Here is a 20045-nt window from a genome sequence, read left to right as displayed (position 1 = left end):
ACCGCACTGGCTCGGCCTGTGCCCACACCCTGACTTGGGCCTCCGCGTCCTCGCCCGTGTCCACGTCCTATAGGCCTATCCCTACCCCTCAGCATGGTGTATTAGCAGTAGTGCAGAAACAGAATGCTGTAATTAAATGTGCCGCTTATTGGCCTGTGGTTGGAGGCTGACTTCGTTTACGGAACCCCAGGAAATAATTTGGCGCACGCCTACTGTAACACTTAGCTGGCTGCGTATTTATTTGGAGAACTACTACCCCCAGCAGACACGGACCCAGAACACTGAGCACAGTGACAGGCAGGCCAAATAGATTTTTTTTCAATATTTTTTTCAAAAGGACCACTGCGTATATTCAATCTATAATATGTCTTCTGGCCCTGCCTACACAATTCTGTCCCTGGACTGTGTGACGGAACTGCAGTGTTGCACTGTTAACTGCAACAGACCGGTGATTTCAGAGCAAGGAAATAATTTGGCGCAAGCCTGCTGTAACACTTAGCTGGCTGCGTATTTATTTGGAGAAATACTACCCCCAGCAAACACGGACCCAGAACACTGAGCAGAGTGACAGGCAGGCCAAATAGATTTTTTCCAAATATTTTTTTCTAAAGGACCACTGCGTATATTCAATCTATAATGTCTTCTGGCCCTGCCTACACAATTCTGTCCCTGATGTGTGTGTCACGGAACTGCAGTGTTGCACTGTTATTAACTGCAACAGACCGGTGATTGCAGAGCCAGGAAATAATTTGGCGCAAGCCTGCTGTAACACTTAGCTGGCTGCGTATTTATTTGGAGAACTACTACCCCCAGCAGACACAGACCCAGAACACTGAGCAGAGTGACAGGCAGGCCAAATAGATTTTTTTCAAATATTTTTTTCTAAAGGACCACTGCGTATATTCAATCTATAATATGTCTTCTGGCCCTGCCTACACAATTCTATCCCTGGAGTATTACTGCAGGGCGCAATGCTCTGCACGGCCGATATACCAAAAAAAAAAAAATGTGCAACACTGCTAAAAGCAGCCTCCACACTACTGCACACGGTTAGATGTGGCCCTAAGAAGGACCGTTGGGGTTCTTGAAGCCTACACTAACTCCTAACACTCTCCCTACAGCAGCTCCAACACGATACCACTGTCCCTCAGCTATCTCACAGGTTATTCTTACCGTCTATTGCCAGCCATTCTGCTGTCAAAGCCTCTCTAGTGCACACACCGGCTTTAACCAGCAGATGGCACCATTGAATAACAGCAAAAAGAGAAAGCTTTTTAGGAAACCCTAAAATTGGATTGGAAAGGGTTAACTGTTTGCCCAACAGAGTCTTAGATCCTAGTACACAACAGACATCAGTTGTCCACCACTTATGATTCTTGAGTTGTTATCATCCTATAACTCTCAGTAGAAGAACCAGAGACTGAAGATACTGATATATGTTAATTATAGATTTAATTCTTATCAGGCCTCTAAGACACAAGCAAATTGAATTTTCTTCCTTGCAGTTCCATTGAAATAATTGTCAGTAGTGACGTATTGCAGACACAGCATCTACTGTTTAGCACAGAGTCATCACACATCCTTTAGGTTTTTTGCAGTCTGGTAAGCAAAATGAATGGGATTGTCATAGGCCTAACTGATGCAAGCTCTGCACCACACCAGTGCCAGTCTTGCAAATACTTTTGCCACTGAAAGGCTATGTACACTTTGCACTTTTGCAAATCTGTGTGTTTTTGGAAATTATGACTTTTTGTAATTGGTTTTCATTAAAAAATTTGGATTATTTGATTTCTATGCTTGTCTTTTTTTCTAAGGCACTGCAGACTGGAGGACTGACTTTTAGCAAATTTTGTCAGTCAGAGTAAACTGACAACCCTTCCCCTAGCCTGCTCCCTGTTGTGAACATCCATTTATTGCCTTTCCACTGAGCTATTGCAGAGGTCTGTGTGACAGTAGTGGAGGATGGTGAAGGAGATCAGGAGGTCAGAGAGGAGAGAATACTACTATTACAGAAGGCTGAAATTCACTCCCAGTGAATTTTCTGCTCTTATCAGCAATGAGTAGGAACAGGACCAGAATCTACTCAGAGGATGAGATAGGAGAGATAAGCTGTGTAGTATTAAGTGGGTGTGGTTAGGCTACACAGTCTTTGAAAAAGGGAAAGGAGTGGGGAGCTGAACTTGTACATCTACATGAGAGAGACCAGCTACACATTGCTAAGATTGCCCTCCAGCCATACACGTGTATGCAGAAAAGAATGATACCAAGTATGAGGCTTTTTAAATGCATGAGAAGGAGAACTCAATGCAAACAGATACATGCATTATTTTTTTCTGTAGGGACTTAGTAAGATGTGTGTATTTTTCATGCAAAAAAAATTCCATAGCCTTTAACCCCTTCCTGCTATAGAACATAGTTACGTCCTACAGGGTCGGGGTATGTATAAAGAGAGATCGCGGGGCGACCTCTTTTCATACAGTGCGGGCACGGGCTGTTTATTACAGCTGACACCATGGTCAATAGCTGCTATCAGCTGTGCGGAGGCATTTAAATCACTCGAATGATGTTTGGGGGTCTCGTACCCCACCTCCACCCCCCGTGATGAGATCGCAGGGAGCCGCACGGGTGTCATGGCAGCCGGGGCCTTCTGAATGGCCCCAAGGCTGTCTTAGCAGGCTATCTATCAAGCCATCTCTGTGGGGGGCTTAATAGAATGCAGTATGATGTAATGCAATAAAAAGCTATCAAAAAGTCATATGTATTCCAGTGGTACCAATGTAAACTACAGGACGTCTCGCAAATAATGAGCCCTCTTACAACTATGTTGATGGAAGAATAAAAATAGTTATTGCGCGCAGAAGATGGCAGCAGAATATGATTAAAAAAATTAAATGTCTTTCAAAAAAATAAAAGTAGTGCGGCAAAAAAATAACTATATAAGTTTGGTATTGTAGTAATTGTACCCACTCATAGAATAAAGTTATCATGTCATTTTTGTTGCAGTGTGTGCACAGTAGAAACAAGACATACCGAAAGATGGCAGAATGTCAGTTTTTTTTTGTCATTTTACTCCGCTTAGAATTTTTAAAACGTTTTTCAGGACATTATATGGTACATTAAATAGTACCATTGTAAAACCCAGGGCCGTGTCCTTAAAGGGGTTGTCCCGCGGCGACATGCAATTTTTTTTTTCAACCCACCCCCGCATTCTGCCCCGTTAAAATCAATACCGTTTGTAATTTAAAAAAAAATAAAAAATCACTTACCTCCTTCCCAGTTCGCGCAGCATCTTCTTTTATTCTTTTAAAGATGGCCGCCGGTCCTTTCCCAATGATGCACCGCGGTTTTCTCCCATGGTGCACCGCGGGTTTCTCCCATGGTGCACCGCGGGTCTTCTCCCATGGTGCACCATGGGCTTTGTGCATTCCATTGCCGATTCCAGCCTCCTGATTGGCTGGAATCGGCACACGTGACGGGGCGGAGCTACGCGATGATGCGTAGAAGGGGGCGGAGCCAGAACGCCGCTCGTGCCCGGACCGACAAGAAGGGAGGAGACCCTTCTGCGCAAGCGCGTCTAATCGGGCGATTAGACGCTGAAATTAGACGGAGCCATGGAGACGGGGACGCCAGCAACGGAGTGGGTAAGTGAATAACTTCTGTATGGCTCATATTTAATGCACGATGTATATTATAAAGTGCATTAATATGGCCATACAGAAGTGTATAACCCCACTTGCTTTCGCGGGACAAGCCCTTTAAGGGGTTAATCTCATTCTCTTGGCCAGTTAAAGCTACTTCCTTTAATGGCTTCATGCATCACAATGGCCAATAGAACATGTCATCCTAGTTGATTTTACAAAGATTATAAATATGGATCCTTCCAATATCTGTAATGCTAATAAATGGCGCTGAATGCTCCATAATCACATCATATCTTCGGGGTCACTTTCAGTTGTCAGTTTTGCAGTGGTGGTAATAATGCACACAATGTACTGTACTCACAGTTGTAGGATACAAAACATAGTGATGTGCAAACTGAGATATAACAGCCAAAGTAGTTTCACAGTGCCGGGTTAATAACCACAGTGATCTTACTTTTTCCTATTCAATTTCTCTTCAAACCTTAATGTCATTTGTCCCATCATCCCACTTGAGTTCACTGTATCAAGGTTCTAGGCATGGGCATCTAACATAATGTACTGTTATAGCAGATTCTGCAGTAGCCTCCTTGCCTTGTTGGCCCATGTATAGAGGTACAGTTGGTATATTTGCTCCTTTGAGGCTAGTATGTTGGTTAATTATATAAATTCACTGGCTAGAGTGATCATCAGTGAACATGGGTTAGTCAAAGGAAAACTGCTGACCGTTGTTAGTGCTTGCTTTGTAGATTCCAGTTGTGGCAGTGATGGCAACAGGCGGAGGAGCCCGAGCTATGGCCTGTTTGTACAGTCATTTGTGTGGACTTCAGAACATGGGTCTATTGGACTGTGTTACATACATAGCAAGTGCCTCTGGTTCTACATGGTAAGAAATGTTCTCAAGAGGTTATTTTAATGGAATAGTAGCAGAATTTGTATATTGTATCTTTGCATGTATTTCCTAGGATTTCTAATTATAGATCCAAACTTTATGGACCAGCTGGTACCACAGGCTTATAGGACTTGCAACATTAAAGTAACCCTCCAGTTTAAGGACAAAATTCTGTGGTTGGGTAGATTCCTGCACTTGTTCTTCTCTGCCATCCATCTGATCCACTGGTTCTGACACCAGTTTTGGGCTGTACAACATGGCTGCTGCAATTTTCTGTCTAGCTAATACACACTATGCACTGCTCTCTCATTGGCTAGTGATGATCACTTGAGCAGCTCTGGCCAATTAAAGAGCAGGTGTAGTTCATTGGTAGTCTAACACTGGTGATTGTGTCAGCCATCTTGGAGGGTCACAAATGGGACCTGAGACTGGCAGATCAAAGAGATGGCAAAGAAGAACAACTGCAGGTAATATACCCCTTGCCCCCTTCGGCCCTGGTACAGAATTTTGTCCTGAAACTGGAGTGTTGTTTTAAGGTTCCCTTTTAAATTGCTGGGGAAATCTGAAACCCTGCACCTTGGAATTTACAAACTTATTTTTTTTTTTTTTATGGATTCCAGCAGACAGCTCCCCACCAATTTATCAGTTTTTACCCAACAAGTGAATGGAATAACCATCTACTAACTGGAATAACCCTTTAATGACCCTGAAAGGTTTACTTCAACTATTTGTCAAATTTATTAACGTTGACCTACGCTCTAATTAGCTCCACAAGTAAACTGTACGAGGATCCTAACTGGTCACAGTTTAGTTGAGCAGGTGAGGAGTAACAAGAGGCTCAGGGCCCCTATTCTAGTGATCATTGGGACTCCCAGCTATCATACTGTTACGGCCATCCCGGACATATACGTTGTATCCAAGCTGGACACAATAGTACACATGCAATATAAATACAGACAACACTAATTTAAAAATAGAAACAATAAGGAACAACCAAAAGGAAAAAGAGAGAATCTAACCCGGAACCTACTATTACAAGAAAGCCCTACCTATAAGTGGGGCATGTGTCCTAATGAGAACGGCTCCACACCAGGAACCTGGAGTAGCCCTCACTTTCCCTAGTGGGAGAAAGGGAATAGTTGCAAACTAAGATGAACTTAAGTATATAAAACCACTAGTGCAGCAAAAAAGATGTACAAACACCATAGATAAATTAAAAGAAAAACAACTAATCTTAACAGAAACGCTGTTCCAACCAGAAGCCGCAGACAGGAGAACTGTCCCAGTCGATTAACTACTTAACGGAAAGTAGTAGTTAACTCCCTACTGACCAGTGCTGGCAGAAAATGAACACGTACTGACATGGTGCATCACACCCACCAACTTTGCAGCATCACATTGGACCCTCGACCGTCTACCAGCCACACCGTGACATATACATTTATCAGCTGTCATGTGGATAAATGATAATTGTACTTTTTGGCGAGAATTCTATTGCGATTTCCAAAAGGGCAGTTTCACACAATTATGTGTTTTTGCGCACAACGCAGCTCTGAACAAGTCTTTTTTGCACATGTGTTGGTGTATTTTACTATAGTTTTTGCACTCGCAAGGCATCCTTTTTTGTGGTCGGGATACTACCACGCCCCAATTTAAATGGCTATTTAGCCTAACGAGTTCCAGATGTGCTTTTTTTTTCACTGAATTGCCCACCTTTCACAGACTTCTATGGAGATTCAGGGTGCACAAATGTACACAAAAATAGAGCAGGTCCTATTTTTTTGCATGTGAGAAATGCACATGCAAGAAGGGAAAATCAGAACAAACCCATTGAAATCAATGTATTCTTCTCTCTCAATATTGTTTGAGTGAAGACGCCCGTGTGAATGTGGCCTTAGTGTTACAAAAAACAGGCACTTGAAATAGTTCAGGTCATGATGGCAATAAACTCTAAAGTATGCAGCTATTTATATATACCTCTTATAGCTAGTGACAAAGTCCCAGAGGCTTTAAGAACACTAAAGCCTAGAGATAGTAAGAACTGACATGTTTTAAGATTATAGGACATTTGTGGCGTTATTGACGGAGAGCTCTTTTTTTTATATGTTGGAGCTACACAATTATTGCTTTTTCTATGGTCTGTTTAAGGGCTCAGTCAGATGGACGTTTTTTGCTGCGAATGTTACTTGTGCTTGTGATCCGCATCTATTAGAACCAATGCTTTTCAAACGCAATGGTCACATGCCCAATTTTTACCTGTGCACAAAAATGTGCAGCACTAAATATAGGGCAGCGGATTTAAAAATGCAAGTAAGGGCTCCCACACACTTGCGTTTGCGTTTTTTGGTAACGCGATTGTCAATGGTGACTTTCTAATGTTAAAAACGCAACGCAATGCAATGCAACTTGCGTTTTTGTTGCGTGCGTTGCGTTTTTTTAACATTAGAAAGTCCCATTGACAATCGCGTTAACAAAAACCGCAAACACAAGTGTGTGGGAGGCCTAACTGCGGCATTCTGGATCTTTTGGATGTGAAACCCTGGATGCTGTCATACCCAGGGGTTTCACCTTGTCAATGGGCTGGCAGCAGCAGCGTTGACCCCATTGAGAACATATAGTGAAGATCGCGATCCTCTGGTACAGCTGTGGCACAGGAGTGCGATGTTCTCCCATTAATTTCAATGGGGCTGGCGCTACTGCAGCCCCATTGAGAGCAATAGGCTGCTGGCAACCCCTGCAGTGATTTTCGGGAAAGGGCTTTAAATATAAGCCCTTCCCTGAAAATCATCCCTAGAATGTGTAAAAAAACGTAAAAAAATATATACTCATCTCTGCTGGGGCACAGGCTCGTTCAGCTGCTTCTTCCCCTGAAGTGCTAAAATCCCCACCTGCTGAAAGGGCTGCCTATGTTTGGCCAAACACTGTGACCAGTCAGAGGCAGCAATGAGCCATTCATTGAATTCAATGAATGGCTGAGCGCTGCCTCTGATTAGCTAAGTGTAGGGACCAATCACAGGCAGCGCTCAGCTGTCGTTCAATGGCTGAGTGCTGCCTCTGATTGGTCACAGTGCTCTGCCAAGCATAGGCAGCCAATTCAGCAGGTGGGAATTTCAAATCCCCGCCTGCTGAAAGCACGTAAGAGCAGTTCAGGAGAAAGTGTGGCTGGATGCGCCTGAGCCTGGGCAGCGGCGGCAAAGTGAGTATATATTATTTTTTACACATTTTAGGGATGATTTTCAGGGAAGGGCTTATATTTAAAGCCCTTTCTCAAAAATCACTGGGGGAACTGCTAGCCTCTCACTGCTTTCAATAGAGCCAGCTGTACTGCTGACTCCATTGAATTTAATGGGATAGCATTGTGGTCCTCTGGCACGGCTGTGGCAGAGGATTTCTTCATCACCACAGGGAGTCCCCTTGTCACTGTACACTGTGACAGTGCTGTCACAGTGTTCGGTGATGAGGGGACTCCCCATGGAGATGAAGAAAACCTCAGCTACAGCTGTCACAGCTGTGCCAGAGGATCGCCATCTTCTCCGTATGTCAATGGGGCCGCCACCGGCCCCACTGACCACAAGGTGAAACCCCTGGATGTGACAGCATCCAGGGGTTGCACTTACAAGGAATCCCCTGCTGCGGTGAGCGCACTTTATGTGTGCATAAAAGCAGCCAATTGCGTTTTTTTTCAGCATGATGCCCGCTTCGGTCACACAAATGTTTGTGCGTTTCCATTCTGCGAAAAAAAATGCGCAGCAGACAAACGCCCATCTGACTGAGCCCTAATTAGAGTCATTTAGCAAGGCAGAATTCGGAAATAAAATCCTTAAAATCAGGGGTGTAGCTAAAGGCTCATGGGCCCAGTTGCAAAAGTTTTATCTTGGGGTCTCCCAACTTCTCTCAGTTACGCCAGTGCTTAAATGACTGTTAAAGGCAGAGCAGAATTAACTGAGCTGAATGCTACAGAGTGGACAGAAACCATGTTCTGCAAGAAGTGTCTTCCTGATAATTATTTCTCAACTACATTTCCTTATTTTTTCTTTGCAGAAAACCGAAAGCAGGCTTTCTGATCAACAAGCAGCCTTGGACAATGGTCAAAACCCATTACCTATTTATCTTGCTATTAATGTGAAACAAGATACTATCAGCACTCTGGATTTTAAAGGTATTTACCTTCCAGGACGTTTGTTGTACATCAAATATATGAAAGGGAACCTGTTAAGGCACATGCACAGGACCGTGTTTTTACCGCGTATTACGCTTGCGTTGCACGGCCGGGTGATACGCAGTGAATGGAGTCAATGAAAATCAATGTATTTCATTGATGCATGCACACCGTTGTGTAAACACTGCATATCGATACATAAGAGAAATAAATCGCAGCATGCTCTATTTCTTTGTGTTTGTGTGCAGCATTAGCCCTATACACTTTTATGGGCAGCGAATGATACACTATCCATATGCAATAAATTACGTATAGGGAGCATTTCTATACGTATCCCTGCTCTGAACAGCAGGGAATTTTAAAAAAAATTCACACTGAGCATATCTGTAAGTGTGATTTGTGGATATGCACAGTGCCATATGCGATCACTGCCAGCTCTCTGCCGGCAGCGTGTATGACTGGATATGTGTAAAACGCTGCAGGGGGATTTGTAGTGTTTTACGCATACGACCGTGGGCATGAGCCCTTACTGAGTATGAGAACCATAAACTACCTTACGGTGCTTACAGGACAGTTCCCAGGAACCAAGGGAGAAACTTTCTAGGGCATGACAGCACGGGCATCGGTAGGCAGGTAAGTCAAAAGAGAACCAACCCGGGCTCCTGGGAACTTGCCTTATGTGTACTATAACTTAGATAATGGTGCTTATAGCCCGTGACAAGTTGCCTTTAAATAACTATAATCTATTATGCCTGTTGGTAGCATTGAGCTTGGTTCACAAACTCCATGAAAGTCTAAGGGATCTATCAGGATACTTTGAATTAATCATAGCAGTCATGACTTTCATTTATAATTCCGTTCATGATACTTAGCCAGGAAATTGGTATAGGATCCACTAATACAGCTGGCGACTATGTTCTGAAAGTTAAAATTCAGGACATGAGTGGCTCCAGGATTTTGATTCCTCCATACTACAGTCCATATGTAATTACCAGCAAGAGTGTCATTATATTAAAGCCAACCACAGTTTGCACCGTAACGTGTCGGTCACAACAGCAGAAAATACCATATTACCGTGTACACATACCAGTGCCAGCTACAGTACCCCTATACAATACCTTGTCACAGGACCCTATAATGGGGCTTACCACAGTGTACCCTTAATAATTCCAGCTAGCCAGGTGCATCCACAATTTCCCATATGTGCCATACTAACCCAATGTCCATACAACAGTGTCTTCCAGTCAGTACCCCATAACAGTGCTAGACATCTACAGTACTTCCAGGCGCAGAAGCATTTGTACTCTGTATTAAGTTAATATTTCTATATGCTGAATATGCATTTATTAAATATCATGTGTAATTTCAGAGTGGTGTGAATTTACCCCTTATGAAGTGGGACTTCTCAAGTATGGTGCCTTCATCCGAACACAGGATTTTGGTAGTGAATTCTACATGGGTCAGCTGATGAAGAAACACCCAGAGCCACGTATTTGCTTTCTACAAGGTAAAGTCTCATGCATGTGGTAATATTATAGCTCTCTACAATCTACTTCTATGTTGGTTTAAGAGGGGATCCATGGACTACTGTGGGGTTCTACTGTACTACCATGTTTCTAATTCATACATATGTTTCCTATGTTGGGTTCTTATGAATCCAATAGTAAAAAAATTGATGGCATATCCATCGAATTACGGAGGTACTCTGTGCTAGTGGATTAATCCCCTAAATTAAATGAGCTATGTGTTATGGAGCCTCGGGTACTCACTCCATCTACAAGCTGCTGCACAAGGCTCTGCCATGAACATGAGGGCTAATGCTCAGAAATAGACCTGTGTACTAATAAATGCACACACAATATGGGTGGGAAAATGAATGAAGAGAAATATGAGACACCCCAGAGTTTGTGGAACTAAATAACTTTTTAAGATTGCTTCCCAAATAACCTTTTAATTCTGAGTGATGATTTGCACTGTATGTGCACTGACAATAGCAGAGCTCAGCAATTAAAACCAGTTACTGTTGACCTGGGCATGTTCTCTATAGCTGAAGAATTGGCCCTCAGAATTATTTTACCCTGTGGGCTCATGGTAAGTCAGTGCAACACCGCAGATAAATTGGCTAATAATGAAATTCTGTGCTCCTGTTACGGCACTCTGCCCCCCGAGCGCCAGTTGGGGTGCCCTGATCTCCCGCACACCCACTGTCCCTGCCTACTTGCCTCGGCCCTGGCTAACCCCAGGCGGACAACTGGACGGCGGTCCCTGCCCTGGCTAGGGGCCTGGCAACTGACAAGCAGGAACCTACCTAATGGGGGGAACAGAGTGCCGACAGAGGAGGCAGATGAATCAGACCAACAAAACTGACAAGGCTGGAGATGGAACTCACAGACAAACTGGCAGGGTGCTGGATAGCAACTAGTGCTGACTGGGCCAGACTAGATTAGAGGCAAACAGAACCAACTAAAACAGACTGAGTAACAGGGGACCAGAGGGAGCTGACCGACAACTAGGGACTGACTGAGGAGAACCGCAGACAGACTGGCTAGGTGCATGCAGAACCAATAACTGGCAATGAGCTCAGTTCACTGCCAGTCTTTTAACCACAAGGTTCCGCCCAGGGGCGGAGAGTGGGAGGAGGCAACTCCACCCACTGCTGTATAAGAAGCACAGAGGAGTGCGGGCGGCACCCTACGGGCGGGCACGCCCACGCCGCCGCCCACTGGCCAACCCAAGCTGCTGGGATGACCTCGACACAGGGCTCCAGGCTGCTGGAGCCGACGCCGGAGCGACGCGCGCCGACCGCGGGACCCCATGCCGCACTGTATGGTAACAGCTCCACTATAGTAGTTGTGGGAGTGCAGTATACAGAGTGGCCTGCAGAGGGCTAGAGACAGGCATTCTGGTACTGCAGAGAGGGTTAATGCCTGTGAGTGTGTCAGGCAGCAACATAAAAGTCTTAGTTCCTGACACACTCAGGGGAAGTGACAGCTTAGCAAGGCTGGAAGGGCTGCAAGCCTAACGTTCAGTGTAGACTAGTGAGAGGTGGTGTGAAGGTGCCACATAAGGTACTTAGAGCCTGAGGTCCGTTGCAGACCAGTTTGGGCCCGTCCCCTGTCTGACGGAGGAGGATGCTTTCCAGACGCCCTGGGCAGGGTTAGTGAGGAGGACCTTGTGGGTTTGTGAACCCTAGACAATGGACTGTGTGATATGCTGTGTATGTTGTACAAGTTCCCTGCTGTGGAATAAAACTGGCAGGCGCCAGATTGAAAGAAGTCCTGTCTCCTGAGCTATTTCTATGAAAATGGCGTTCATTCCGTCTGAGCCATTTCTATGAGTTTGACGATCTGCAGGAGAGGAACTCCAGTTGCCACTTATGGTGAAGGATGCACTTGCACAAAATGGAAGGTCCAGCAGCTAACTTGTACAGTATATCACACAGTCCATTGTCTAAGGTTCACAGAGTGCCCGTCACTAAGGCCGCCCAGGGCGTCCTCCTCCATCAGACAGGTGACAGGCCCAAACTGGTCCACACCGAACCTCAGGCTCAAAGTACCTGACGCAGCGCCTTAACACCGCCTCTCACTGGTCAATACTGAACCTTAGGCTTTCCCCCTGAGTGTGTCAGTATCTAAGACTTTTTATGTCACTTCCTGCCACACCCATAGGCGTTAACCCTCTCAGCAGTACCAGAATGCCTGTCTCTAGCCCTCTACAGGCCACTCTATATACTGCACTCCCACATAGTGTTGAGTAAATAGAACAAGTTGAGCCCTGTTTTGTGTTAAACTTCGGTTGTTTGTCCCCACCAAAGCAACTGAAAGAAGAAGAAAGTGACGGTATGGCTCAGAAGTAAACTCTATTGCCACCATGCTTGTTCTTCATCCTCCTCCTTTCTCCTGAGCACCACCACGAATTGAGGACCAAACCAAAATGTTTACCAAAGTTCAGTGAACTTTTCAAAAGTTTACTCAGCACAACATTACAGTTTATGTTTTAAATGCCGACAGTAATGTTGTCTGTCTTCTCGTTTTGTACCATCTATGCCAAAATAATTCTTTGTTAATCTGACAATACGTTCCAAGAAACTCACTAATGTATTTTACTGTTCCTTCCATATAGGTTTATGGGGAAATGTCTTCTCCTTGAATTTAGTGGACACCTATTATTTAACAACACAGCTGGACACCTTCTGGGACACCTGGGTTAAAGACAGAATTAAGGATATTGGTATATTTTGTTTGTTTATTCACATCTACTTTCTTCCTATATTTGAAGCATAAGTAACCCATTATGATGAAGAACGTAAACTACAATAGTTTAATTTTATTATTGTCATTCATCTTTTTCTCCCTAAGATGAAGAAGATATACGGGAGAAAAGAGTTTGCACACACCAAAACTCGCCTTTTCACAACGGCTGGAATTTTCAATCGCATTTTGAAGGGTGCATTGACCAACAGGCCTATAGATGGGGAGCAACATAATTTCTTACAGGGTCTTTACTTACACAAAGATTATCATCAGCAGCCACAGTTCACCACATGGAAAGGTAAACCTCACATTGTTGTAATGTAGCATGGTTGTAGATTTGTACTGCTTGCATCATTGTGAAGACACATCTTTAAATGTTGAAGGATGTAAAAAGTAGCATAATATGACTCTTATTTATTTTAGCTGTCTTTCATATCTTTCAGATTCCATTTTAATTTCCCTAATAAGCTCACACCACTTGCTGAAAATCTGGGCCTTGTGGACGCTGGTTATTTCATTATTGCCAGTTTTCCACATTTAGGCTTCTTTCACATGAGCGCATATCGGCCAGCCTTATCATGGCCGACTGATATGCACTGCGATCTGCGATTGGATTCCAATGCATCAGATCACATGGGCGTATTACTGAGACGTAAAAGCACCCAGCCAAACCACTATAGCGCCGGGCGTTTTTACATCAGACCCAAAACATAGTTCTGGAACTATGTTTTGGGCCGGAATACGTCGGCCGCTGCATGGGCTCCTATGTGAGCCCATGGCAGCGGCTGTAAGTGGGAGGGAGTTTAGCAGCGTGGCTGCTAAACCCCCTCCCTCTACTCTCCTCCCCCTGTGCAGGCTCACCTGTCTTCCTCCCTGCTTGTTCTGTGCCATGGGAGAGGGCGGGGCAGAGGCGGAGCCAAGCAACGGCCCACCCTGCCTCCTCCCATTGATGTTATGGACAAGTGGCGGGATGGAGCAAAGCTAAGTGCCCGCCCACTCCCCACCCCTTGTCCATAACCATCAATGGGAGGACGTGGGGCGGACCAGAGCTTAGCTCGGCCCCCGTCCTGCCCCCTCCCATTGTATAGAACGAGTGTGGAGGAAGACAGCTGAGCGTGTGATAGGGAGGGAGGGGAAATGAGCAATGCCTGGTGAGCTTGGCGCATTTGTGCCGGGCCCATCAGGCCATCTGAATGGGCGCACAAACGTTTGATTTGTGCACCCGTTCACCAAATTTTTCTCAACCGACGTAGCGTATATCGGCTGGCCATGAAAATGGCGGCCGATATGCACTCATGTGAAAGAACCCTTACTCGGAGAAGAGAGAAAAGTGGACATCATTATATATTTTAATTATACTCTAGACTCCCCCCTTCAGGTAGGTAACTGCAGCAATGATGAAGAGGAACTCTTGGCTTTCTTGACATGTCTATTTTTGTATTCTCCTTGAAATTCTAGCACATCTTTTCTTAAAACTCTTCATTGTGTCTTTCCTCTTTTTATGATTCCTGAAAATGTATGTATGAATAAAGTGACAACTGGGTGTAACCACTCCCGGTATTCCCCATTGTGAATGATACTTTCAAAATGTTTAAGGAACCAAGTATGATCATAATGTATCATGATGAATTCTCAAGGATATCAGTTGGACAGTATGTTATATACTACTTTCCTTCATTATTGGAGCACTTTTACCACAATATACAGTCTCCTGTACTTTATCTACATCCGGAACAAGCATACAGAGTTTCTCCTTTTCCTCTTGTATAGTGCCGTCTGAAATGTAGGACTTGTGCTATAAAAATATGCATATGATGTTGTATGCTCCTAGCAGCACAGGGCACTTGTTGCACAGAGGATATTCCCTGTGTTAATATCTGCATGTGCACAGAAAATAGTCCCTGTGTAAATACCTGCATGTGCGCAGAAGACATTCCCTGTGTAAATACCTGCAATGTGCGCAGAGCATATTCCCTGTGTAAATACCTGCATGTGCACAGGAAATATTCCCTGTGTAAATACCTGCATGTGCACAGAGGATATTCCCTGTGTAAATACCTGCATGTGCACAGGAGATATTGCCTGTGTAAATACCTACATGTGCACCATAGAATCCTTCTTTCACGGAGCTGAGAATTGCAATCGTGAGCATGTGCTCCTGTATTTTATCTTTATCAATTACTAAAATAGCCGAGAGCGGCAACATAATGGTGCACCTATAGAGTTTAATAGGTTAAGGGGGCAGAATCATTCCTCTGAAATACCTAAGTATTAGACCCTTTACTGACTACTTGTTCTATAGAAATAAATTGGTAGATTTGGAAGGGAACTCCAGGGTCATCGGGTCGAACCCCCTGCTCAATGCAGGATCACTAAATCATCCCAGACAGATATTTGTCCAGCCTCTGTTTGAAGACTTCCATTATAGGAGAAGTCACCACCTCCCATGGCAACCTGTTCCACTCATTGATTACCCTCACTGTCAGAAAGTTTTTTTCTCATTTCTAAGCTCTGGCTCTTCCCTTTCAGTTTCATCCCATTGCTTCTAGTCTTTCCTTGTGCAAATGAGAATAGGGCTGATCCCTCTGCACTGTGACAGCCCCTCAGATATTTGTAGACAGCTATTAAGTCTCCTCTCAGCCTTCTTTTTTGCAAGCTAAACATTCTTTAACCGTTCCTCATAGGACATGATTTGCTGACCACTCACCATCTTGGTAACTCTTCTTTGAACTTGCTCCAGTTTGTCTATATTTTTTTTAAAGTGGGGTGCCCAGAATTGGACACAGTATTCCAGATGAGGTCTGACTATGGAAGAGTATAGGGGGATAATTACCTCACATGATCAAGACTCTATACTTCTCTTAATACATTCCAGAATTTTGTTTGCCTTTTTTGGTGCTGCATCACACTGTTGACTCATGTTCAGTCTATAGAATCATACAATTTATTTCTCTCCCTCTTCCGCTTTCAGGTGTGTTAAGATCTCCAGAAGAAATCTCAGATGGGAATGTGGATGTTACTGGAGCCTTTTCCCCCTATTTTCTAACAAACTTTACTTACAGTGAGCAGGACTTTGATAGGCTGATGAATTTAACACAGTACAACCTTCCGAACAACAAAGAACTGATTCTTGATGCTCTGCGCAGCGCTGTACAGATGAGGAAGGCAAGGAATCTTTCACCTGAAATAAACCAAACTCAAAAGAAGACTTAATGTCTGGAAACCCAACAGGAGGAAACTTGTAGCAGCATTTTCCTGGCACTTAGTTGAAAGCGCATATTACAATCATGTGCAATATATACAAGTCATATGAACAAGGCATGAGCTATATATATCAGGTCAACGATACATGATTCAAAGATGTAGCATAGCCATGGCAGATGGTTAGGAGCAAAGCGTGGCCACAGAATTACTTAACACCTTACTAAAACCCATCAAGACCAGATACATACTGATTTTTAGACCTAGCAACATGGATGTGCTTAAATTATCAAATGAAGGTTTAATTTAACATTAAAAAATAGCATTGTTTTATAGGATATAGACTACCTGAACCTAAACAGCACTAAGTCTATGTTCATGTCGGCGTTTGGGGGATTCGTTTTCCTGCTCCATTATGGAAGCAGGAAAAGGAAATCCCCTAGCTGAACGGATCTGTCTTATGATGGAACCGAATGGCGCCAAATGGACCTCATTGACTATAATGCTGTTCATTTGGTCTCCGTTTAGCATTTTACCAGATCAAAAGGCCTTCAGGCAGGATTTTTTCTTCCCGCACTCTGTGCCAGATCTGCGATAATGATAACGCAGATGTGAGCATACCCTTTATCACAAAGTAGCATTGTTTTAATACTTTCTATTTTAGCCCCAAACTTGTCTAAAAGTGTCTTTAATAATGATTTACTACTGTAGTAATACGGTAGCACTGTGAGTTTTTGTAAATGACCACTAAAATATTTCTGACACTTGTCGAACTTGGCATAGGCTTCATATTTTCTGCTGTAAATGTTGTTAACTTTTCATAAGTCACCTTGCAGTCCTTTTTTTTCCAACATTTTGCATAATACTAAGGAAAAAAAAGAAAATGCTTCCTAATTTATAGTAAAATAACAAGAATATATAAGCATTTTTGCTAAGTACTTTGAGTCACGGCTGTTCTTCCAATCAGGTAGACACTTGTACAGTCAATTACATCTTTGCTGATGTCTTTATCATAATACAATGGAAGCTGCAGGCAATCGATTATCCAACTGCATTTCCCTACATGACCACAGTCAATAACCTGAAGAACATCACTTTGAGTTCTCTGTGTTGGAGCTGTATATTTAGTGCCCAGGACCGGACAAGATCCAATGCTGAGATCAGCAAGGCAAGGTAATATTCTACATCAGAACATGTGTCCTGAGTAGAGATGAGCGAGCGTACTCGTTCGAGCTTGATGCTTGTTCGAGTATTAGGGTACTCGAGATGCTCGTTACTCGAGACGAGCACCAGGCGGTATTTGAGTCACTTCCATTTTCTTCCCAGAAAAGTTTGCGCCGTTTTCTAGCCAATAGCAACACAGGGAAGGCATTACAACTTCCTCCTGTGAAGTTCCAGCCCTATCCCACCCCCCTGAAGTGAGTGGCTGGGGAGATCAGGTGACACCCGAGTACATAAACTGGGGCCGCCCGCGGCTCGCCACAGATGCATGCTGAGAGACATTAGGGAAAGTGCCGTCCTGCTGTAGCTGCTATAGGGAGAGTGTTAGGCTGTTATCTTCGTCTTCAAGAACCCCAACGGTCCTTATTAGGGCCACATCTGACCGTGTGCAGTACTGTTGAGGCTGCTTTTAGCAGTTTTGCACATTTTTTTTTTTGTATATCGGGCGTGCAGACCATAGCGTCCTCAGTCTGCAGTCATTTTACTGAGTATAGGGGCAGTACTGGTGAGGCAGGGACAGTGGTACAGGGAAAGAGATATACTGGCTATATAGGCAGTGGGCTTTTTCAAAAAAATTGGAAAAAAAAATCTTTGGGCTGCCTGTGACCGTGTTCAGTTTACTGCGTATCTGCTGGGGGTAGTAGTCACTCACTATTACCCAGCTAGATGTTACTGCAGCCTTGCGCATAATTTTTTCTGGCTGCACTGTGCTTTCAATAACCACAGTCATCCTCCAACAGGGAAATCCATATACAGGCTATATAGGCAGTGGGCTTTTGCCCAAAAATTGGAAAAAAATACTATATTTGTGCTGCCTGTGACCGTCTTCAGTTTACTGCGTGTCTGCTGGGGGTGGTAGTCGCTTATTAATACCCTAGACTGCTACTACTACTGAAATGGAACTAATACTGTGCTACCCCTATACTGCTGCTTTGGAGTTGTTACTGGGGCCTGTCTTGACTGCTACTATTACTGAAATGGAACTAATACTGTGCTCCCCCTATACTGCTGCTAGTGATATGTTACTGGGGCCTGTCTTGACTGCTACTATTACTGAAATGAGCGGTTGGGCAGCATGTTACCCAGGAGAAGTGGCAGCGGAGTGTCATGCAGGCAGTGATTGTGCTTTGTTGGAGGTAGTGTGGTGCTTAGCTAAGGTATGCCTTGCTAATGAAGGTTTTTCAGAAGTAAAAATTGTTGCGGGGGGGCACTCCTGCCGCTATTGTGGCTTAATAGTGGGACCTGGGAACTTGAGATGCAGCCCAACATGTAGCCCCTCGCCTGCCCTATCCGTTTCTGTGTCGTTCCCATCACTTTCTTGAATTTCCCAGATTTTCACAAATGAAAACCTTAGCAGGGCATAGGTCCCATACAAAAATGCTCGAGTCGCCCATTGACCTCAATGGGGTTCGTTATTCGAAATGAACCCTCGAGAATCGCGGGAAGTTCGACTCGAGTAACAAACACCCGAGCATTTTGGTGCTCGCTCGTCTCTAGTCCTGGGCCATAATATGGTCATTTATATGGCACATACATATTCCGCAGCACTGTACAGAGATGTTATCATTTATATTGGTGCTGTCCTTATTGAGGCTCATTAAAAAAAACAGAGTGTGGGAGGAAACCTGAGTACCCTGAGGAATACTACACGAACCTGGGGCCTCAGCAACTGCCAGGCAACAGTTCTAACCACTGAGCCACATGGTGCATAAGCGCTAACAAGTATAAGGGTACTACTAGTCCTCCTGAAAATAGAGTGAGAAATACCTTACAAACATAAACATGTAGAGCAGTCATTTATATTATTAAGGGCTCCTTCACACGGGCGGATTTCCACCGCGTATTATGCAGCGGAAATCCGCTGCGTTGCCCGCAGCTATTAGGTTCTATCGAACCTAATAACACAGTGCTCACCTCGGAATTACGCACCGTAAAATCATCTGCCCTCACCCGCGGCATGCTCTATTTGCTGCGGGTGTACGCGTGGACGGCTTCCATTGCAGTCAATAGAAAGCTGTCCGTCACGCTATCTTCCGCTGTAGCACAGCGGAAGATAGCATGAAACCGCTTCCCCGCCCACTGCCAGCTGCGTCATATGACGCGTCCGACGCGTCATATGACGCGGCCGACGCGTCATGTGATGCTGTGGGCGTGTCACGCGCTCTATTGCGCATGCGCCGAAGCGTCATGCGGGACGTCGGATGCCAGATCCGGAGGTAAGTATGGGGTCTCTTAGGGGGGGCGACGTGACAGGCTACGCTATGGAATTCCGCGTGCGGAGCCCGTCATGGCCGTGTGAAGCCTGCCTAAAGTGGTTTGCTTTGCTTCTTGTGACAGTTTGTAAAATTCTAATACGTATTAAACATACTGATTGTGTGTTCCGGTGATTTGAGAAATTAACTACTATAGAAGCAATTACCATAACACATTATCCCCTTCATTGGTGTAATATATAGTGTCCACTTTCTAAGGCTGCTTGTCCACGGGCGAGATGTCATAGCGAGATCCGCAGTGATAAGTCACACGCAGAGTTTGCATGACACACTTTCCATAGGAGAACTATGGAATGAGCAGCCCGACGTCCACGAGCGGAGAATTCTAGCGATTCTCCGCTTGTGAGATTCCAATTGCGGCATGCTGCGATTTGCCGTGATTCTCCGCAGTGAGCCTCTCATTTAGAT

At 44.4% G+C, this 20045-nt stretch overlaps 1 protein-coding gene across 1 annotated transcript; it reads left to right on the top strand.

Annotated features, from left to right (window-relative positions):
- Positions 1–4116: 4116 nt before the first annotated feature.
- On the top strand, positions 4117–13231 carry LOC136631552 (cytosolic phospholipase A2 delta-like). The gene is made up of 5 exons (XM_066605833.1): positions 4117–4524; positions 8572–8689; positions 10059–10196; positions 12812–12919; positions 13048–13231. Exons 1-5 carry the CDS (start codon positions 4288–4290, stop codon positions 13173–13175), a joined length of 729 nt encoding a protein of 242 aa, XP_066461930.1. The 5' UTR covers positions 4117–4287; the 3' UTR covers positions 13176–13231.
- The last annotated feature ends 6814 nt before the right edge of the window (positions 13232–20045 follow it).

This window comes from Eleutherodactylus coqui, chromosome 6, assembly GCF_035609145.1.
Source record: "Eleutherodactylus coqui strain aEleCoq1 chromosome 6, aEleCoq1.hap1, whole genome shotgun sequence".
Classification (NCBI taxonomy): Eukaryota; Metazoa; Chordata; class Amphibia; order Anura; family Eleutherodactylidae; genus Eleutherodactylus; species Eleutherodactylus coqui.
Note: the sequence above shows the minus strand (reverse complement) of the source record. Positions and strands in the feature narration are given on the sequence as shown.

Coding starts and splice junctions, on each gene's coding strand:
- LOC136631552 (XM_066605833.1), top strand. CDS start 4,288: ATGTTGGTTAATTATATAAATTCACTGGCTAGAGTGATCATCAGTGAA. Junction 4,525..8,571: donor AGTGCCTCTGGTTCTACATG/GTAAGAAATGTT, acceptor TTTTCTTTGCAG/AAAACCGAAAGCAGGCTTTC. Junction 10,197..12,811: donor ACGTATTTGCTTTCTACAAG/GTAAAGTCTCAT, acceptor CCTTCCATATAG/GTTTATGGGGAAATGTCTTC.